Below are 24,197 nucleotides of genomic sequence, written 5' to 3' on the forward strand. Positions count from 1 at the left end.
AGTTGGCCGTGCGCGTAGAGGCGCGCGGCTGTGAGCTTGCATCCGGGAGATAGTAGGTTCGAATCCCACTATCGGCAGCCCTGAAAATGGTTTTCCGTGGTTTCCCATTTTCACACCAGGCAAATGCTGGGGCTGTACCTTAATTAAGGCCACGGCCGCTTCCTTCCATCTCCTAGGCCTTTCCTATCCCATCGTCGCCATAAGACCTATCTGTGTCGGTGCGACGTAAAGCCCATAGCAAAAAAAAAAATCAAGGCCACGGCTGACTCCTTCCCACTTCTAGCCCTTTCCTGTCCCGCCGTCGCCATAAGACCTATCTGTGTCGAAGCGACGTAAAACAAATAGCCAAAAAAGATGCACACAACTGTGTTCTGATTAACTATTACATTCTCCCTAGGAATAGCTTTCTTTCATAATCTAAATCTTTCTTCATCAGATGGAAACACAAATATTGGAGTATACTCCCCACAGTTAGTTATAATTAGCTTTGCAGTCGGGCACACAGCAGCTCTTTGGCATGGTGATTTCAATCACTGATCACCTTAATTCAATTATATATACAGCGTGGTTTATAATAGAACACTGAATGCACTATCTCAATTAATATTCTATATCGATCTTCTTAACCTGTAGGCTTGCATGAATACATGCTCACACAAGTTTTCTTCCCTAATTAAGCACTTCAGTTGGTGACTAACCAATCTCTTATATTTCTGAGTAAATATGCAGCACATGTTAAAATGTCAGTAGAACTGCAAAAAATTCACAACCAACTTAACTGTCCCGCATGCTAACCTTCCACCCGTAGTGATCAGCTGATTGCTTTCCCATGCTCGCTGCAGTACGGCCTGGACATCACGAAGGCAGCGACTGATGTCAAAAATGTGAATAGCAACAGACAAAAGAATACCATTGTTAGATTGATAGTAGCATGTTTAGACAACTATACTTGCGGTGACTCATTTGTATGTAGATAAATTGAAGTGATATAGAACATTAGAGTCAAATAGCTATTGTCCCAGGAGTTGCTTTGCTGTGTAGGGTCCGATGACCTTAAATGTTAGGCCCCTTTAAACAACAAGCATCATCATCAAGCTTTGCTGTGTATAACAAAATTCTGGATTCTGAACCATAATTCCAGCACTTCTGTTGTTTATTCTCTACAAGGATCTTAGGTACCTCTTTTCTTAATTGTGAGAATTTCCTGGTAACATGTTCTTTAAATTTTCAGAGCTCTGTTTCTTCACTAATCTTTCTTTTGTTTTAGGCTATGATCTAGTTTTGGCTGAGGATGAAGAGATGAATCGAATGATAGAATCAATGAAATTGTTTGATTCAATATGCAACAGCAAATGGTTTGTGGAAACGTCAATCATACTTTTTCTTAATAAAAAGGATCTATTCGAAGAGAAGATTGCCAAGAGTCCACTCACAATATGTTTCCCAGAGTACACAGGTTGGTGACAAGTCCACAGCTCCATTATTGCTTCCAAAGTTGAAGATTGCAGAAAAACATTCTAGGAAACAAAGCTATGTGTAGATGTTGTGTAGATGAAGTTAAGTAGGCTTAAAAATTACTTTTAATCATGTAGAGATAGCTTATAATTTGTTCAAGGCATGTGCCTTTCAAGAAACTAATTGTAATTCTAACAATTGTTCGGAAATGTATTCTCAGAACACATTCATCTTATCACATGTATTTCTGAGGTCACTGGAACCACCCTTGCTCAGTATGAGGTTTGGCTAATGGTTTCAGTCCAGATTCCTTTCTTAACACCACGTAATCTTTCTAGTGGAATTTCAACCTTAGGTACCCTGGTATTTGAACCTTGACCATCCAGATAGAAAGCCAGCAGGTAAGCTTTTCATGCTAATCACTCCCAATAGTAAACGTACCGTATAATCCCGAATACCACCCGCATTTTTTCCCCCCAAAATATTGGTTCTAAATGTTGGGTGCGGGTCGTATTCAAGCCGTTCATTCTCGTAAATATTTACTAACGTTTGAAATAGATTTGAACATGGTTGCTGTACTCAATATACAACATGTAAACAGGCATACAGGTCTTACTGTGTTTTAGTTTCGTTCTAGAAAACAAGATCGATTTTTTCTCAATACAGTTACAGTGCCATGTAAACGCGAAATGTAAGGTATTGAAATACGGTAAATCAAAGAATATGGGCAAATATGCGATAAGTATGAAAGCCATTGCTGCGGATGCTTGATGGTCATTTGTTTCACAAGTGTTGCTGGCATGGTGGGTGCGCGAATAGCTGATCTCGTGGGATATTGTACTTTGAAAGAGTCGAGACTGTTGGTTCCGGAAGTCTACCTCGCTCACATTCGAGTTCTGTATCTGTCCCATGAAAGTGCTGTCTCGATAGTAAGCGATGGATTCAAAACGGCGTCTGCGGTCATTTACTGTGCATGAGAAACTTAAAATTGTAAGCGAAGCTGAAATATACTGAAATATTGCCGTTGGCAGAAAGTACAATATTGATGAATCGTGTATTCATGATTGGCGGAAGAAGAAGGAAAAACTTCTAAAAAGTAACAGCGATCGCAGAGCGTTCCGTGGGCGGAGTGCAGTGTTTCCGGAAATTGAACGGCTCCACAAATTTGTGATAGAAAAACGCGATATGGTGTTTCTAGTGAAATGTGTCAATTGAAAGCACTAGAGATCTCAGAAGAACTCAAAACTCAGGGTTTTACTGCAAGCCGCAGATGGATCCGAAACTTTCATCGGAGAAAGGGATTATGCACTTGGAGACGTACATCTGTTTCACGTCTCCCTGGGGCGTATGAAGAAAAATTAACGGCCTTTCAGCTTCACATTATTCATTTGAGGAAGCAAAATTCATATTTGCTGTCGCTAAATTGGGAATGCTGACCAGACACCTGTCTATTTTGAAATGCTGTTGGAAAATACAGTGGATACGAAAGGTTCTAAAAGTGTAACCCATCAGAACAGGTGGTAACGAAAAGCAACGATGCATGGTAATTGTTGTGCATATTAGCGGATGGAACCAAACTCCCCCCATATGTGGTTCTGAAAAGGAAAACGCTTCCGAAAGGAAACTTGCCGTCCTGTGTTATTATTAGAACAAGAGTTCGGCTGGATGGACAGTGCGTTAGTTGAGGACTGGGTGAAGTGCATTTGGCAATGTCGCCTAGGAGCTTTGTTACAAAAATGAAACGTGCTTGTGTTGGACAGTTACCGAAGACATACAACTGAAGCCGTAAAAGATATGATGATCGTCGCCATAAGACCTATCTGTGTCGGTGCGACATAAAGCCACTAGCAAAAAAAATTGATGAGGAAGGGAAAAACCGAGCTTGCGATAATTCCCGGAGGACTCGCTTCTGTTCTACAGCCGTTGGATGTGTGCATGAATCAGCCTTTCAAAACTGCAATGAAACAATTGTATACCGAATGGATGTCTGATGGTGGTCACGCGTTAACACCAAGCAGACGAGTGAAGAAGTCTGAAGTGGGACTAATATGCAGCTGGATCAAGACTGCATGGGCGCGCATTCCCAACAATCTAGTGTCCAAAAGCTTTAAGAAATGTGAAATTTCAAATCCAGTGGACGGTAGTGAGGACGACTATTTGTGGAAAGATGCCAGCGACTAAAGTTCCTATGGTGAAAATTCAGATGAAGACTGTGAATTGTGAATGATCTGAGTATTGGACCGAGTTTATTTACGATTCTTGTGATGATTTTATTAATTTTTAGCTGTTTGAATTTATATTTTTGGTATATTTGACAAAAAATTAAATAGTTATGCAAGTTATTTGATTTTTTTTTCTTCCATATTTTGCCTTCTCAAATTTAGGGTGCAGGTCTTATTCGGTGGCGGGTGGTATTCGGGATTATACGGTATTGCCCCATTCCTAAATATAGGCTGATCTTCCGTTTGAAAAATTGATGTTTAGATGCTTAACCCATTCAATGCCAAACCCTTATATATGTGTTATTGAACGCTGTGCCTCGTCCGCCAAATCCATATGAGAGTCGAGTCATAAGTCATGGAAACTATTTTTTCTCGGAAACAAGGGCCAACACGGAAAATCTAAGATATACATTTGGAGATATAGTACATGTACTTATGCATAGTGCCTGAAGACAAATTCTGACTTCAGGAGATTCTCGTAGGAAAGTGACAGAACACAGGCCATTGGTAAACATTGTTTTATTATGGTATAGACAGCAAATACACAAGACTACGTACAAAGAACAGGTCTCCACTGGTTACAGACCTTCGAAATAATCACCCAAGGTTTCCACTGTACTTTGCCAGTGGTGGGGCAGGCGTTGAATACCATTCGCTGCATGTGAATCACTAAGGTGTGACAGCTCTCTCCGAAATATTGTTATGATGTCCTCTTTGTTAGCAAACCGTTGTCCACCTAATGGCTTCTTGACTTTGGGGATTAGATCATAGTCAGCTCTGCATGGCTTTGGCGTGCATTTCTGCTGCGGAGATCTGCTATTTTAATATACGATCGTTGTTCCTGCTTGTTGACTTCCATTTTGTGATGCCCTCACTCACGCACTGAACTTGGGGGCATGCTTAGACCCACACTGTTGTTTGTACATACACCATCTAGTAGCATCATACCCAAGTACATGCCGTATGTTTCTAAGTGCATATCTTAGATTTTCCATGTTGTCTCCTGTTGGCGAGAAAAACAATAGTTGCCATGACTTATGACTTGACCTACATGTATATACGTTTTGGTGCAGTGTGTACTTCACCAATCTCAAATATGAACGGGGTATAATGTCATGCTGTGAAATTCCGTGGAAATGCTCAAAGAAGTTCTGTACGGCAGATATACCACTCCATTTCGCTTGTTTTGAAAGCGATCTGACATTATTTCAGCTTCATTGGAGTGGAACATCTTTCCCGCTAACGTGTAGCCATCATGGCGCCTTGAAGTGTACATTCAAGTCTTGTTGACTAAGAAATTGAATGTTTCCTCATAAATAGTGATTCTGGAGAATGATATTTTGATAATGAAGATTGAGTATATATAGGGAAGATATTGAAGTAGAAGAAAGTGCAAGACAAATTAGTTATGATGAATCTGATGCGAAATTGTCAACCCGTTCTCAGATAAATTCTAAATTCTTTTCCCCCAAATGTCAATGATTTTAATAATACCAGTTCTTGGATCAACAATTTTATATTATATTTCTGTAATAATATCACTGAGCGGAGTAACCGTGCATGTTAACATACTCTGGCTATGGAGCCAAGCTTTGCATTTGGCAGGCGAGTGGGTTTAAACCCCACTGTCAACTGTTCTGAGAATAGTTTTTTGTGGTTTCCCTTTTGCACTCCCAAGAAAATTCCAGGACAGTTCATATTCATAGGCCACAGCTGTTTCCTTCCACTTTCCTACCCAGTTTCATTCACCATCATTCATTTCATATTCATTTCTCAACTAAGGTTGGCATAAGGAAGGGCATCCAGCTGTAAAAACATGCTGTAAAATATAATCTCGCTTCATCCCCGACCCTGTATTGGGCTGCGGGGCGAAGGGGATGATATGCATTCCATTAAATGTATCAGTAAGAAATTATCTGTAAAATTGCCTCTTCCTTAAAAAAACCCTGGCCAGAGGGTCCGCCTGTTCTTCACAACTCGGCAGTGGAAAGGTTAAATGGATGCTTCTGTGTCCCAAAATAGTAGATAATGCTGTATGAAACCTGATAAACTGCAGATAAAAACTTTTTTCACGAAGACATTCTTTTCTGCTTCCTCAGCAGTGGTCCATGATGAACGATGACTATTCTAAGAATGCATTGTAAGACCATACATGCATCCATACTCTGGATGTGTTCTATTTACCTGGTATTTACCTGGACTGAATATAGAAAAGTGAAATTACTTTGCATCTATTCAGTGTCCCTGCTTGTAGTATATGGAGGACTGTTGCTTTCGTCACCCAAATCCAAGCTGTATCACAAGAATTCATCTTCTTTTGTGTCAAGTTCCTTGTATATTACTTTCTTCTTCAGCATGCTGAAACCAGTGTCCAGAATGGATAACCCAGTCATTCCAAATTTCCACTGACGGTCTTCTTATCTCGCCTCTCTGAGAAGTATTACTCTCATCACCTGAAGCCACGTTGCTCCACAAAAATTCACCTCCCCTTGCATCGATTCCATTTGATATTCCTTTCTTCTTCATACTGTTGAAAAGATTGTCTGGAATGCAAAATCCAATCATGTCAAATTTCCACCGGTGGTGTCATCTTGCCTCTTGGAGATAACTCCTGCTTATTTCAGCCATCCAATTAGGGTACACTTTTCTCAAATTGTCCTTTACAAGTACTTTTGTAGGTGCATTCAGAGGTTGAAATAAGGATATTAGACTGCCAGATTTGTCTTCACGTTAATCAACAGCTGATTCATGTTTTATGCTGATCCAATTTTTTACCAGGGATATGTTTGTACAGCGTTTCTTCTGAACGTGAATGCAAATCCCACATGGAAATATAACCATCAACATTGCTTTGTTAGGATGTAATGTCCAGATGTAATTTCTCTCCATCAAATGTCACCACAACCTGGATGGAACGGATTTGTTTCTCACTTCCTGTAGTGTGCACTGTAACACTGGACTTTACTTTCTCAGGTTTGTTAAAGCTCATGGGTGTCTGACCAGCTTTTTCTATCCATGACAATGCTCTTTCTCTTCCTGCTAATATTCTAGTAAAAGCCCAGAATTTGTTTTTGTTTTTGTTTTTAGTCATCCTTCAGCACAGCATTCTTCAACACTACAGTGGAAGGTTACTTCTCTTCCTAAGTCGGAATATCCAGCCCATACACTCTCTAAAAATGTAGGATAGTAATGCCTTGTTTCATGTCTACCATTTATGCTCTGTACTGCTCCTTTCATCGGTTTACATATCCATTACTCATTTCCAGGCTGCAGAAAGCTTTTTATAACCTATCATGTTTTTCCCTTGTATGATTTTACTTAACCTGGCATTGGTCATTAAATCTGAACTCTGAATTAATTACTTGTTACTGTGTTCCTCAGTGCATTTTTGACAGCAAAATGCAAGCTAGCTGTATTGTTCGATTACTGACTTGTCATGCAAAGGTGCTCACAAAGCAAGTATTGCCCCCTTCTTACCGGGCATAGCTCAGCCGGAGAACGAGAGTCCCGAGGGTGGACTGTTCGTTGTCTGGCTTTACTTATTTTCGAAGGCAGGGAGAGAGACAAGGACTAGCGACAATAACACAAAAATATAAAACAACAGGTTCTGACATTTATTATAAACTAACACATTTAACAATAACAAATTTAATTAACAATCTTGATGAGAAAATTATTTTTCTTCTCCGCCAGTTCCTTTTAACTGCACATAATCTCCACTAGCTTGGTTGACATTATTCTGGAAATATACACACGTTTACTAGCCTGCTTCTGGCTCAACGGAATATTAACAAAAATAAAAATTTTGTGGGAGGACCTCCTCTCAATAATGATATTATTCTTTATAAGTTAAAAAGAAAGTGAAAATTGTCTGATTCCTATTTATCTTGAACGTCGAATTACCATATTTATTCATTTCAACATTTATCTCAAGTAAATCCTTCCTTCTTTAATGTGCTGAATAAAGCATTGCCTTAATTAAATTGAAAATTAATGAAACCAAATCTTATCATAATATTACTCAAAAATGTCTCCACTGGACTTAAATTTTGCACCATTGTGCCTGTACAATAATTATTCCTCTTAATCTTTCTCTAATATTTCATCTGACAAACGTAATCTTTGGTATTTGACACTTCTAAGGAAAATTTTAACGTTGTAGGCTTTACAAAATAAAATGGTGAACCGAGTCCACGGAAATGATCCTTCCTTATTCATTACCGTGTGATACTCTGAACCTTTCTTTACTTAAATACCAAATAAAATTCACTAAAGGTTTAAATTTAAAAAAAGTTATGCCAACACAAACAACGACGCTGACAATCAGGATTCAACGTAACGAACACGTGGTCTGGCCAAAATCATGGTCAAAGAAAATATCACAGTGCACTGAAATAATATCAATCACACACACAGCATTCACACTAAGGCACATGGGAATTATTTACACTATTTACAACGAATTCTAGCCTTTGAATATTAATCTTTGATTTTTAATCCTAAATATTTGACATCTCTCGATGACGGTATTGGGCAAAGAAAAAATATTTTACATCCCTCAGGAATGTGATGAAGTCTGAATAATCACTTAATTAAAGAAGATGAAATTAACAATGTTGTTCATGATAATATCGGCAGTTGATGTCTGAAGAAATTGTAGACTACAGAAACGTGCATAGAACAGGTCAAATATAAACATTCGCCTTCATGGTTCACGAGTCACGACATTATTATTACTCAACTCCATGTCTATCGATTAACACGTGCTCCACTTGAAGAAATTACGTTCAACAACACGTATTCTCCAAAATAAGACTCAATAAATGGATTCACAAGTCAATAACACACAGTAAATAATCCATCCGCAAGTCAATAAAATATAATAAATGATTCGACGAGAATCTGCCATATTCCAGGCTCATATTCATTCTAATTGAGCACACATTAACATCATACACACAAGATCAAGCAATATTTAAACTCATGACCCTTATTCATTTATTTAACCCGAGATGAAAATTCATTATTATTATTATTATTGTTATTATTATTAGATGTGCGAGATCTCAAATTCGCGGAAACTGAGATTCGACAGTATGCCAGATAACACTAACACGCCTTAAATGACACATGAAGAAACTCTTACATAGAAATCCGGCGTAACACAACATGCCGTAAATCTGTCCCACACGACTTCACAAAAAAATATTTTCAAAAATTAAATTGTTAATGATCGGTGAGGACAATGATTTTTAAACACACTAGACTATTAAATGGGACAGCTAGAATAATCGAAGACACACGCACGTTCTAGCTAAACTAATAGAGATCAATAATCATTCACACACAAATGACAAAACTACCATCTCCCATATGAAAGAAGAGTGAAAATATTCCAATCTACTGCAAGACTAGAAGAAATATTACCACTAATGAATAAGAAAGCATTATTTCTACAAAGATGAACAGATAAACATTAGTAAAGTGTACTTAAATGAATGATGGAACTGGATCTTCGCCGATGGTCTGGAACATGTGGTAAGTTATCTGCCCGTGGTCGCTATCTCCCCGTGCCGGAGATTGCCTACATTTTAGCAGAGCATCGTAGCCTCGATGTTCCAAGTAAAGTTGCGGCAAGCTTTCTCTTCACAATGTAACAGCATCTTGAAACACTCGTTCCAACACGTGGCGATTTTCTTCCTTCTTCCCGTGGAGTAGAAGTTGAAACTGACAAACAATTTTAAGATGTGTTCCACACACACACGTGATGAAATTAATGATGGAAAAATACGTAACTTGTTCTTAAGAAATCTGCCAGGCTCGTTGATCCAACTATTAGTGAAGGTGAATGATTTTACTGCCAAATAATTAATTCAAGAAGTAACAATCTCGGAGTAGACAGCAAATAGCACGTCGAAGTTCGCAGCACAACCAACGAAGAAGAGCACAGCAAGATAAGAGAGCGTTTCTTCTGGAAACACAGGTTTTTATGCATATCCAGGGAAAGGGGTGTGGCACTATAATCGTCTGTAATTGGCCGACGTCTAGCGTTCAATTCTCAAAAGTACTTCTGTCTAAGATTTGACGTGCTGTCTGCGTGTCGAGGCGACCTTGGCCTGCTCCTCAGTGTGTCACGTGGGCCAGCTGATAGCTCCGTAGAAAAAAAATCAATACATCTTTCCCCTACCAATAAGACCGGTTTTGAACTGATGAAGCTGTCTCTGTAATGCAGGGCTGGAGAATATCGCCCGCACTAATGAAATAAAATCTTACACACGCAAATACAATAAATGCTTATTGTAGGCCAAATTTGAAGGGGACAGTATCTAACCTAGAAAACATCACAAATACTGTGCCAGTAGACCAGCATGTTCCCCAACATCACATTGGTGTACAGGAAGGGAGAGGGAGTGGGAAAAGCACCTTAACATAAAACATTGCACTGCTGCTGTTGACAAAGTAACTTGTTAGTGAGGAGCAAATATGAACAAGGACACGTGAAAAATGCCAGGAATTACCATATTTAGCCATGCAATTTTCTCACCCTTAAAATTTTGAATTTGAGGTTTTGGGGGCGAAATAAAAATTTTCATGATTTTACCGTCATGGTTATGTAAAAGGCTTGCTCAAACAAATGGTTCTGAACTGGTTATGAACTAGTTCAGAACTTAATGTGCACGAGTCAGAATTCCAGCACTGATTCTTGGGAATGTCTCCTTGGAATTTGTAAATGGCAGTTCTGAACTTGAACAATGCCATCTACAAATTACATTACAGAACACACAACTTTGTATGATAGATGATCTCATTAATCAAATGAGAAGAGTCTAATCGCGTAGCTCATTGGTCAAATGTAACGCGCATGACTGGAATTCGCAATCCCTCATCTTGACCTAGAACTTCTACAGTCTGTTCCAAACTTTTTTTGATTTTAGTTGGAACAGTGTAAATTCAGAACTCACAGTTCAGATCCATTTCTAGATTTCTCATGGAATAGCATTTATGCTACTGTGTGTGAGCAGGCAGTTCAGAACCAGTTTTGTCTTGTGTCGGAACAATCCTAAAACTTTTTCTCTCATACACTGGTGGAAAATTAAATCCCAACACCAAGAAGAAGTTGCGCTACATAAACGAAATTTGGGAGGCGTTTGCATATCTGAAAGAAGACGCCTATTCATATTTGCACGCTAGTTAACGAAGAGTGGTACTAGTAGCACCACACTGACCTTACAAGGCAGGTTTGCTTTTAAATGCATGTTCACTTAGTGAGTGTTTATGTTAGTGAGGTAGGTGTGAGTCAAACATAGCTTTAAGGAGGCGAAGAAGGCAGTATCAGCAGCTTACTGGGTTTGAATGACGCCTTGTTTTAGGACTGCAAGAATGCAGATGTTCTTTTGATGATATTGCAGGAAGATTTGGAAGGGATGTATCCTCAGTGCATCGGTGTTGGCAACAATATTCGCGGTAAGGCACTATCTCTAGAAGACTGGTGTCTGGCCCCATATGGGCCACTACAGAGAGGGAAGACCGTCTTGCCGCCGCACACCTGTGATGGGTTGTACTGCATCTGCAGCATCCATTAGAGCTTCAGTTGACACTAAAGTGACACAGCGAACTGTAACAAATCAATTGAGGGACAGCGTAGCGTTCATGCCAATAACTCCGAATCATTGCCATCTGCCACATCAGTGATGTCAAGCTATAGTTCAGTTCTTATGAGTTTTGACTTGACATTTGACGCTGCCTTTTGGCAGAGGCTAAGTGAATTAATAAACAGCCAATCATAGGCAGCCGATCGTTCCGATAGTGTGTGTTGGACCCTAGTTATGGTTACCAGTGTTCATACTCGTTTCAGCTGAGCTGAGTTCTAGAAGATTCTTCAAGTGCTGCTGAGCTGAGTTCTAGCAGATTTGTCTAGTGCTGATATTTTAGTGTTTGACCTGGTTTTCCAATTGGAGGAGGGCTGAGAGCTTGCACAGGATGTGTGATTGTGATGTGAGTTCTTAAAATCTTTACTCGTCTTGAAATTTCATACTTGCTTCATATATATATATGTTGTTTATTTGTTTGTTTATTTATTTATTTATTTATTTATTTATTTATTTATTTATTTATTTATTTATTTATTTATTTATTTATTTATTTATTTATTTATTTATTTATTTATTTATTTATTTATTTATTTATTTACTTTGATTTTGACTGAAGATGGTCTCTGGTAAGACCGAAACTAGTTTCAACAAATATATGTAACTTTTTTAAGGTTACAACAAACAGTATTAAATAGGTCAAAACCTTTATCTTTTGTTTTACACTTACTTGTGTTGTCGAAGTGTTGTTTACTATAACCACGTGCTATCAGCTGTGTGTTGTATTGTGCTCAGTTCTTTTCGCGGTCTTTGTCAGTTCACTTGGTCATTCTTGACAAGGCACCAACAATGACGACTAGAAATAATGATGAGTTGATTGAGTGATTGAAGGAGCACAATATTCGGTTCGCGATGACATGAGGAGGGGGATTTCATGCATCTTGTGAAACAAAACAAGCCCTAGTGCTCGGTTTTACTTGGTCGATGGAATAGCCAGGAGGCATAAGCATTAAGTTGTTCGCCTTCCACCACACCATTGCCATTTTAACGCCATAGAATTGATTTGGGCCCAAGTGAAGAATTATGAAGCTGCGAATAACAGGCTCTTCGCAGTTTCGGAAGTTGAAAGACTTCTTTGGGAAGCTGTAGGCTGTGTAAGTGCATGTTATGAGGCACAGTCCGAGATAAGTGAAGTATGGGAGAGGGAAAGTATCACAGACGATTATGTTCAAGACGTTATTATGTTACGGTCAAGCGAGAGTGAAACCTCAACAAACTATAACAATGCCGATAGTGACTCAGAAATGAATGTTGTATTCCCTTTGTAGGATTCTTCCTTCCTTAGGAGGAATTGAATCTATTAACAGTGCGAGCTGTTCTAGATGGTGAGTAGAAATTTCATTTTCTTGCGTTTTGTCTGTTCGAGCATTGATCTGTTTTATCTTATAGCTTTATCCTGAATATGCTATGTGTTAATAAGTTAGTTATGCATGTTGCTACAAAGAATAATTGATTCTGGACTTATTTTCGAGTATATACATCCCCGTTCGTGTTGTGTGTTGTGAATCAGTTGTTTGTACTCGTAACCATTTGGCACAAATGTCTGTCTGACTTCCGGTTAACTGTCAAGTCGAAACTCATAGAAACGTAACTATAGAGCTCATTGGAGGGTGAAATGGAGATCTGTTGTGTTCTCATATGAGAGCTGTTTCTGTCTTGGTGCCATTGATGGCCGTAAGTTAGTAAGTAGGAGGCCATGCTAGAGCTTAGAACTAAGCTGTCTGCGGTGTCGACACACGTGTTATGGTGTGGGGAGCAATTTCCTTTGAAAGCAGGAACACACTGGTGATTGAACCGATTGTGCTGCCATTCATTCGCAGTAATGAAGGGGGTGTTTTCCAACAGGATAACGCTTGTCCTCATGCCGCTCTTGTCACCCAACATGATCTTCAGAGTGTTGACCAATTGCCTTGGCCTGCGCGATCATCAGACATTTCACCCTTTGGACGCGTATGGAACATTATGGTACGACAAGTCCATCGCCATCCAATGCCAGCATTGACCGTTGCTGATTTGTCTAAGTGTACCAGGTGTGGAACTCCATCCCTCAAAATGACATACGGCACCTGTACAACACAATGCCTGCATGCTTGCATTCAAAATTGTGGCTACTACAGGGGTTATTAATCTACCACCGTGTCATGTCTTTTCGTACATTCTTGAACCTGTGGCCTGGAAGCTTCAGCCAAATAAATGTTACCAAAATAATTACTTAACCTAAATTGCATTTCTGTAAGCCAATATCTTCTTGGTGTTGGGATTTAATTTTCTGCCAATGTAAAAGTATAAATTTTTTAAAAATATACAAAACGTGTGGTTGCAAAAACATTAAGGCTGCAACTAGATAGAACTTTTATTATAATTTGGATCCACCTTATTCAATACATAAAAACTGTTGTTTAGATGAAATTACAACATATATTTCAATCAGAACTAGTTTCGACGGCCGTCTGTGTCATCATTAGCTGTTGTAGGTTCTTGGAAAAATTGGCAATCACATAAGTTTATCTACGTCAAATTGAACACAATTTAAAACCATATTAACAACTTAATACTGTGTTATGATTATACTGTCTCAAAGTCCATATTTTCTACAAGTCCGAGACTTGCGAGTCTTAAACCATAAATTGACGAAAACATATGCAAACTGGTTTGGTTTGCTCACTTATAAAATATAACTAGATAGGCATTTTTAAATGCTTCTTTCGTCTGTTGAATAATGCAAAAAAATATGCATTGTGTATTGTGCTGGACGCTGAGGACTTCATCACGCAGTATCGTAATACAATGCCGCCTTGAAGATTACAGTCCAAACAAATAGATCGTGGCCCCATCATCTTCCTGTAAGGGACTCAACTTTCAGTCTTTACACGTACTCTTAAGTAATGGTAGCGTTTGATCAGGTCAATCACCAGTTATTCTAGTTGTTCACAAGCTTGTAAATGCGTCAGTCAAACTGGACCAGCTTGGGAACTCCTATTTCAGCAATCTCTCACATCTAATTTTCCTTAGTTTTTCGATCATTTGTCAACCAGTTCAATTTTTCTTCAAGGACTGTTTTCATTTATTTTGAGAGGAGTTCCCCGAGTATGACTAGCTATACATCCAAATGTAACACCTTACTTGAACAAGAATGTTACTTTCTGCTGCACTATTTATGTCAACACACCTCACCAACATGTCTCATGCACCTAAACGTTTTCTTTTTTTAATATATAATTAGTCAAAACAAATTTTGAGAGTATTTATGACAATAGTAGCACCTTGTCTTATGCAGGCACTTCTTTGCTTGGCAAAATTGCTCCGATTCCTTGACAGTGGTAAGCAGTCGCGTGAAGCAACATGGCGGCACACAGTCTGACCGAAGCAGAGATACTTGAGTCTCTTTCGGCTGATTTTGATGATAGTGACCATGAAAGTGATATAAAATTTGAATCTGGCCATGAAAGTGATATATCCATTAGTGATTCAAATGACGATATTGATATCACTGTTGCAAGAAATCATGGAGGATGTGATAGTATTGTGACTCATCCCAGTTCCAGTCATACAGTGCAGACTTCAAGCATACCTTGGAGATCGTGGAGAACGGGTGATGCAGGATTAGCCAAATTTCCTTACAGATTAGTCAGTGATTCATGATGATTCATGAGTTGTGGCAATGGGCCTAAAATAGAACTAGAGTACTGGTAGCTATTCCTTACTAATCAGTTGATAACGTCTATTATCCACGAGACAAACAAATTAGCCGAAATGAAAATACAGCAAAATACTCCACTTCAGGAGAGCTCTGTCTGGTTTTCTTGGAAAGCTATAACTTTAGAAGAGCTGAAGGCATTTATTGCTGTAATTATCAACATGGGGATGAACAGTAATTCAGAAATGCAGGATTATTTTAGTGAAGACTGGTTGGATAAGCAAGCAGGGCTCCATCCAAGCATTTGCTTTGAACGCTTCCACACACTTAAGACATACTGTTAAGAAAGTATAAACATGATTTTGTGTCGTGTAAATACCATACATTCATTAATTTTGTAGTTCATTCCTGTATATATTGTTACAACTAGTACTTAATACCAGGTTTTAAAATATGAAGAATGCTGACAGAAATAAAATACGAGTTGGGAGAAATCAGGACTTACAAATAATTTGAGTGGAAAGGGTTAAGTGTAATAATGCTAAACATTGAAAATATTATATTTTAAGTCCTAACCAAACCTCATGGCGCGACAGCCCCAAAGGGCCGTGGCCTACAAAGCGACCTCTTTTCAGCCCGAAGGTCTGCAGATTACAAGGTGTCATGTGGTCAGCATGGCAAGTCCTCTCAGCCTTTTTATTCTTGGCATTCTAGACTGGGGCCGCTATCTCACCATCGGATCGAATCCGGAATCGAACCCGGGACCTCTGCTACTCCTACACTGCGGGGCCAGCATACTTTAAGTCTGCTAGTGAGAAAGGTTTTATATGTAGCGTATCATTTATGTGATCTGGTTTTAATCTTTCAGTGTATATCTTTTCCATTCTTTGGAATTTGTTTCGATCTTAATATAGCTGAAGATGTTATGGATTAAGGAACAAAACATGTACTACTCTATTTGATATGTAATTGATATTGCTTAAAAAACAACTATATTGTTCAGTATTGAAAAAAGTAGATTCTCTCAAAATACTTTTTATGTTATAAAACACCGATTATTCAATGTATGGCCTAATTTCTCTTCCATTTCTATTCAAGATGTCATCCGACAACCAGTCATGAAACAGTTGCTTTTGATTTTATGCTTACTTCCGTCATGGTATTTCAATCCCTTCATATTTGAAAACGCACGATGATCTACACCAAGAACCTACAAGAAAGGAAACTACGTTAAAAATACATTGTGTAACTGGTGCTTTCCGAGACCTGCGTTATTTAACATACAGCATATTTTGGGTGAATGTAATAACAAGTTACATTCATTTCCATAAAAAATTGTTAATTTTAACAATGCTCATTTAGCTGTAGCCCTATTGCTTCAGTGGCTGATCATCACTTTGTATGCAGTGACTGAGACGTGCAAATGGCAAGACTACAGTAATGAGACTGCTCAGCCCGGTAAGCTATGCATCATGTTGGTCGATATACTCTTTCGGATATTGTCACACAGTATCCACTTTTCATCGCCACTCGCCAGCCATTACAGAAAATCATCTCTCTGATGAAGCCACAATAATGAATAGCAGATGGAAGTGCGCTGCACCAAATTGTCACCAGCCATTACAGAATATCATCCCCTTGATGGCGCGCAATTACTAATAGCAGGTGGGAGTGTGCTGCACCAAATTCAGTTCACACGGAACACATATACTGCACAGATTTAGGTCACCAGGTTTCAAGTGCCTAGCTACACTAGCCCAGGGTATATTCAGTACCGAAACCATCTTCATTGTTATCATCCGTCGATTGTTTGCAATTAACTCCTTTTATTCCTTTCTAGCTTCTATAGGCCATTCTGCATGCAGTCTGAATTTAGGAAGAAACTCCCCAATCAAAATTGCGAAAACCGTTTTTGACCATTTCAAATTTGTCACTATCTTCTCCATACACTGCACAAATCTTCAGTCTGGTTTGTGTGATGGTTTCACCTTTATGGTAATAAAACAATATAAGGTGCCAAAAGTGTTCCGTTATATTGTCCATTTTTTATCTTCTGTGATTCTCTTATACACAGAAGCTAAGTCCACACTCTTTCAGCCAATGTCAGTCACAAACAGGAACTGATGTATCCCACAGCAGGTCATGTTGTTGATCCTGTGGTGCAGGGATATTTTGGCATCATCCATAATATAGCTCATCATTCTCAAGGCGATTTTATCTGGTGCAAATAAATTCCACATGAGGTGCATTCACTTCCATGTGTAAAACCACTTTATTATCGCTGAGTCTATTCCTTAACAACACACAATTATACACAATTATAAGCAACACCACAACACTTAAGAAAGGAATATACTGAAGCATTTTACTGTTGATTCTGTCAGGTACAGATATCAACACGTTCTCACACTGATCATTTACTTCACCATCACACAGTCAATTCTGAAGTACAAATATCAACAAGTCCTCACACTGACTTGCTCGCTGTAACACACACTGGTCTCTCGGTTTGTCACCTCGATATATATACTTTTCGACAAACAGTCTAGAAATATTAACTTCTGGAAATGTTCTTAAAATTGAACACACCCGAACAACTGTCGACTGGCCAATCGAGTAGAACAGATAAAACTCAAATGTTCGATTACAGTTTGTAAACGCACATCGAGAGATCTATAGCATTCCTGAAGCTTCCACACGTATCTGGATAATAAAAAATCAGTTAACCTTGTAAGAATATTTATAGCTGAAGATGTTCAAAATATGAACGAAACATGTCCTATGTTTTAACAATTAAGCAATAAAATAGGGATGAGATCCTAATTTTATAATTGTTTTTAATGTATTGAATAGTGAATAGGTGGAAATCAAAGTTTTATTGTTCTCCTTTATCCAGCTGTAACCGAGTAGGGGCAAATACGGTTCCTCTCCACTTTCTTTGGTCTTTCCACCACTCCTCCTCCAACACTGTGTCCCAGTCCAGGTTTCTTTCTCTAATACTGCGTTGAATTGTGTCCTTCCATCTCAATCGTGATTGTGCACGGCCTCTCCTTCCTTGCATTTACATTTCCATCACCTTTTTTTGGCATTCTTTCACCACTCATTCACTTTATGTGCCCAAGCCATCTTAATCCCCTCTTCTCTATTCTATCATTAATTTTTTCCAATCCAATTTCTTCCCAGATTTTCTTATTCCTTATTTTGTCTCTTCTACTCTTCTGTATCATACTCAAGAACATTTTGGCTGCCTGTATTCCACTCTCCTCCTTTGTCATTGTCCAAGTTTCTGCTCCGTAAGTTGTTATGCGTACGTAATATATCTTGTACATAGTTTCTTTTGCTTCCATTGGCACATCTTTGTCCCATAACATGCTTCTTACACTATGATTAGAAACAGCTTCCAGCTTGAATCTTCTTTACTAATTTCAACATCCAGTCGAGCATTCTCCATTAATTCACTCCCCAGGTGTTTGAAGGTCTCCACTACTTCCAGGGGCTTGTCTGCAAGTCTAATCTGACCTTTCCCTTCTTTGCCCCCTCTAGTCATAACTAGAGTTTAACTCTTTTCTACACTTATTTTCAATCTACATTCTTCGATCTTCCCATTCACCACATCGAACTGTTCTTGAACATTCATGTCCTCTTCTCCCCAAATCACAATATCATCTGCAAATAACATGATGTTCATTTCTTTTCCTCCATATGCTGCTTTTGCTGTTTTCATGATGTCATCCATTACTGTTGTAAATAGGATTGGTGATAGAACCCTTCCCTGTCTCAGCCCACTAGTGATTCTGAACCAACTTGTCCTGCCAACTTGTGTTGCACGCAACTACAACATTCCTTGTACATTGCCATGATCATTTTTATTAATCCCTGTCCAATTCCTTTCTGCACCGGACTGTTCCAAACTTTAGTCCTGGGGACACTGTCATATACCTTTTCAATGTCAGTAAATGTCATCACCATATCATTCCCATACTCCCATTGCTTTTCCATTAGTTGTCTCATAATGAAAATGGGCTCTATTGTTGAGCTTCCACTTCTGAAATCAAACTGATTTTCCTGCATCTGATTTTCAACTCTCTACCTTATCCTACTTTCCAGTACCCTCTCCGTTATCTTTGCAACATGGGATATCAGAGTAATTCCCCTGTAATTGTTTCTTATCGCCTTTCTTAAATACTAGGATGATTATTCCTTTTTGCCAATCATCAGGGACTTCTTATCCTCCCAGACAATATGAGAACTCAGTATGTCCACTGCAGGCCTACAGCTTCAGCTGCCTTAATCATCTCCATTGAAATTTCATCTGTTCCAGCAGTTTTTCCATTCTTCATCTTTCTTACTGCCATTTCAATTTCATTCATTGTAATTTCCTTATCAATTTCTTCATCAACTAATTGCTTTTTCTGGTGGTCCGTTGAATGACTGTTATTAGTTCTTATGTCCAGCAGCTTCTGAAAATACTCTCTCCATCTATTTCTTATGGCTTTGTTAATATTATGCTGCCTTCATCCTTCATAAATCTGGTGTTTTACTTGATCTCTCTTTTTGTTTCTTAAGATACCATACAATAATTTCTTGCTGTCCTGCATATCATCTCTCAATTTCTGTGAGTATGGCCCAGCTTTTCTTCCTCCACTACTTTCTTGGCCAATTTATTTGCCTCCACATATTTTCTTTTACTCTCTTCAGTCTCAGATGCTTTGCATGCCATTTTCTTTTCCTTCACTTTAATCTTTACCCTATCATTCCACCAGTGTGTCTCTTTGTCCTTCACATTTCCTAATGTTCTACCACATACCTTTTCTGCACATCCAACCAGTGCTTCCTACAACATCTTTCTTTCCTTGTCTTTCCATTCCAACTTGTGCATTTAGATCTCCCATCGATAACACTTATCTTCTGTCCATCTCTCCAGTTCCTCTAAAAAGTCCTTTAGATGTTCATCTGTGCAACCTGTTTGTGGGGCATACAACTGGAATAAATCTTGCATGCCATTTTCAAACTGGAGTCTCATCACCCTCATCCTATTGCTGACGCATTTTGTAGACTCCACATTTTCTTGGATTTCTAAGTATGATGGCCACTCCATTTTTTTGCTTCAGGTCCTCCGTTGTAATACAGCCTGTATCCTTCTTTCAGAGTAATCTCTCCCGTACCCCTTTTCTTGGTCTTGCACAGTCCAAATATGGCTATATCTTTTTCTTTCATGAAGTCAACCAGTTCTTCTGTCTTCCCCGTCAGTGTCATGGCATTTACTGTCGCAATCTTGATGTAGTTTGCTGCTGGTTCACTTCTCACAGTTCTCCCAGCACCCAAAGAGCTGTGCGTCGCTTTTAGCAGGGGACGCCCTAACCTTTTCCGAAGCACCATATCTGCTTTGTCCAAATAGGCTGTTATTTCGTACAATTAGGGGCCGATGACCTATATGTTAGGCCCATTTAAACAATCATCATCATCATCATCATCATCACCAAATAGGCTATTGTTATGATGGGCTCGCCACACCCAAAGGCTAGACCTACTGCCGGGTTCAAACTTAATTAAAACATATTAAACATAATAATTGAAAGTTTTACAAGAGTTAGTTTAGGTGTTGGATGGCGTACATGCGACAAGCTATACAGTGGATATAGTGTCGTCAGCTGTTTTGCAGTTTTTCAGCTAAGGTCAGTAACAAACATGAACTGACATATCCCACAGCAGGTTTTGTTGGTGACCCTGTGGCGCAGGGGTGTTTCGGTAACATCCAAAACGTAGCCATACAATGGATATAGTGTCATCAGGTGTTTCACAATGTAACTTACGATACCTTCAAACAAAATTTTGAGCCCGCCCAATACTACAGAGATTGGACTGATTACTTCATTGTGCCACTTTATTGTCGCATACATGCAACAAGCTGTACAATGGATGTAGTGTCGTCAGGTGTTTCTCAGTGTTACAGCCAAGGTCAGTCACAAACACAAATTGACATATCCCACAGCGGGATAGTTTGAGGTGTTATAAGCTCTTCCAACTGTCAATGCGAGTATAATAAGATTTTGGTAGAATAGGTATCTGCATGGAATAGTATGATGGTAAAAATTCTGTTATAATAGGACATAGGAAGGTGTGAAAGTTCACTAGCCCTTAACCCTTGGTTTTTCCAATGTTCATTTCCAAAGCAATTACTACTAAGGTGACATTTAACTTTTAGCTGGTTGCAAGACCATCATCCACTCTGACTGTGATTGTTTCATGCACACATGTTTTTTCAAAGCCTTGTATATTTATAATTTACAATGTGTTTTCCAGGATCATTATGATAGCCTTAAAATTAACAGAATTAAAAGGGGTGTATCCATTTTATTATTGGCTCTTACGGTTTTGCTTTTTCTCATTCCAGGCTCAAATACGTATGAAGAGGCTGCAGCATACATTCAGATGCAATTTGAAAATCTCAATAAAAGGAAAGATCAGAAAGAGATCTATACCCATTTTACATGTGCCACTGATACCAACAATATACAGTTTGTCTTTGATGCTGTAACTGATGTGATTATCAAGAATAATCTTAAAGACTGTGGGTTATTTTGATCAACCCTTTGCTGAAGAGAATGTGTGCAGTGTGCCAGCTATACATGTATATCTACATTGTAATCTGTATATATTTATATGTATGTGTGTAATATTAATTTTTCAAGTCTGTGAGTGGCTGATCAGAAATGACAACAAACATTCTTGCACAATACTCCTTGCAACATTAAAATACAATATGAGTGGGAATTGAGTTGTGACATGGCATTATAAAGTCTCTTCCTAGACTTTGAGATGTCATACAAGATACAGCTATACAGTGTTGTCTATTTTTATTTTTTGAAACCGAACAGTGCCTTTAAGGTGTTTTGCTTGAGGAAGAAAAGAAGTGTGGATGAGAAATTTTCTTAGTTTGAAGTCTGAGAGTAAGAAAGTCTGTAATATTACGCCTGTAAAGTGATCATCATTTGAGATGTCTTGTAAACCTACAATTACTTCACTTTCTTTTAATGTTTAGCATTATAAGCTTGTTTTATCAATGCAATGAAGGAATGCTATCCTTTTAATAATAAGAGACTGTTGAAACTGTCAGAATATCCTTACCTTCCATGACATTGCAAGTAAAAGCTCAGCACTTATTCACTGTAGGGTAAATCATCTTTCAGTCCTTGAATAACTGAATTTTCTCACTGAATTTATTGGCTGTCATCTGCAGGCTTGTGGTGTTTTAATCTGACTTGAAACTTTACTAAACCAGTTTTGTAAACAATGTCTTCTCAGTGTTTGGCTAGAGAAGTAGTGTTGTTGGTTAGTATAATCTTGCACTGAATTTCCAAAATATCCTCTCTTGTTTTCTTCTGACAGTTTGCTGTGCAGTTCAGTTTCTGGCTGATAGTTGTTGAAATATTCAAACAGATGTTTTATTTTCAAAAATACATATATGTTACAATTGAAATGCCACAATTCCTTCTCATGTTGTTATTTAACATTAGGACATATTTACAGGTCTGTTTATAGGAATATTTATATCAAATTTTAGAAACTATTGTTTTGTTGCAAGTTTGCATTTAATATCAATGTTGATAATTCATGAATGTATATTTTTATATAGAATTTTTTCAAAGTCAACAATAGTTATTGCTTTTTTCTATATAGGACTAATGAGACTCTGACTCAATCCAGGATTTGGATTTGAAGTGCTGAGACAAGTTGATTGTGATACTTTAGTTGTAGCATGGAATAGTATGTGTGTAAAGGGTATTTTCTTCTGTCATAGTGTGTTTATGTTTAAGGGACCATATAGCATAGGAATGTAATTGTCTGATAATTACTAAGGTAAAGTTACTGTGACCAAAAGAGATAAATAGTAAAAATGAAGATGTAATGTTAATAACAGATCTGTTGAAGTTTTCAACTTCATTCTTTACATTCATTTTATACCTTTATTCATTTAGTTTTTGTAGGTATTAAATTATAGCTGTTTTACTATAATTTGCTTTCTCTTAGAGAATAATGACGTCTGGTTCAAGAAATCCTTTAAAAAATAATACATTTTATGAGTGTATTAATGAATGTATGAAAACTATATTTAAGGTACATTGTGTATAAGACCTTTTATGTGCTAAAGGTGCAAACTGAATATCCTCCTTATGCATTAGAATCTTGATTCATTAATCATCAGTAACATAAAAAGTAAGCAATGAAAACAAAAGCAATGGGTATAAGGTAGCGACTAAAGGCCCACACAAAAGTAAAAATTACATTGTTCTAGATTTTACTTAAGTTTTTCTCTTTTTGTGTGTGTATTTTTCTGTGTTGTAAAAAAAATTCATAATAATAATGCTTATCTACCCAGTTTCGTTTTAGGAGAGAGATTCTTTATTCTGTAATTAAACTTTCCTTGTGTTTGTTTCTTTTATTTAGAACTTCATCTAATATTTGTACCACTTCTGCATTGCATTCATTATATTCATCTTCACTCCTCATTTACACTGCTAGGATTGTATGTGTAATAACTGTAGTGGTATTCAGGTAGTCACAGAACAAGTGTAGACCATTAACTGTTTAGGGAACACAACTACTGGCACCTGCATCTCAGAATTCATTCACACCAAACCTCAAATTTTGCTCTTTTTAACTGACGTAGTTATTTGTTCCAAACTGATTAGCCATATGTGTGAAAACATGTAGTAGTAGTTTCTATTGAACAGTTGAATTAAAAGCAGGTGAAACTCTAGGATTGTTAACCATAGCAAAATTTTGTACCAAGTATAGTACGCAAACTTTTTCTTGAGCCCTGAGCTCCATAGTGCTGAATGGTAACTAGGGCTCAAGAAAAGGTTCGCGTACTATACATATCTGTATGGGGAAAAACCTGATTGTGAGGGAAAATACTTATGCGGTTCAGTGATGACATTGCTTACTAATGCTTTATTGTGTTTGTACAGTGCTTTTCAAAAATATCTCAAGTTATGCATGAACACTTAGAGCATTGTGTTACTTTTCATATCTCCCTTCATGAAAATGACGCATGAAGTGAAGGTTTGATCTATTATTTCTGGACTAAAAAAAAGTGATGAACAATGAAGTTTTATTAAACTACGTTATTGTTTACAATATTTGGATGAAACATTTGTGAATGAATCCAAGGAAATGACACTTCAGTGAATGACAATAGAGTTCCACTGTATTATATGATGGGAAATTTTC

At 38.0% G+C, this 24,197-nt stretch overlaps 1 protein-coding gene across 2 annotated transcripts in view; it reads left to right on the forward strand.

Annotated features, from left to right (window-relative positions):
• The window catches only part of Galphai (G protein alpha i subunit), a 127,121-nt gene extending 103,778 nt beyond the window's left edge, over positions 1-23,343 (forward strand). Inside the window, exons 5-6 of one of the 2 annotated variants that reach the window (XM_067141084.2) lie at positions 1,268-1,456; positions 21,358-23,343. In XM_067141084.2, the coding sequence (XP_066997185.1) occupies positions 1,268-1,456; positions 21,358-21,548 (380 nt within the window). In that variant the 3' untranslated portion in view covers positions 21,549-23,343. The remainder of the gene's footprint in view (positions 1-1,267; positions 1,457-21,357) is intronic. The other variant, XM_067141085.2, reaches the window with a different exon arrangement.
• Positions 23,344-24,197: the final 854 nt, after the last annotated feature.

Source organism: Anabrus simplex, chromosome 2 (assembly GCF_040414725.1).
Source record: "Anabrus simplex isolate iqAnaSimp1 chromosome 2, ASM4041472v1, whole genome shotgun sequence".
NCBI classification, from domain to species: Eukaryota; Metazoa; Arthropoda; class Insecta; order Orthoptera; family Tettigoniidae; genus Anabrus; species Anabrus simplex.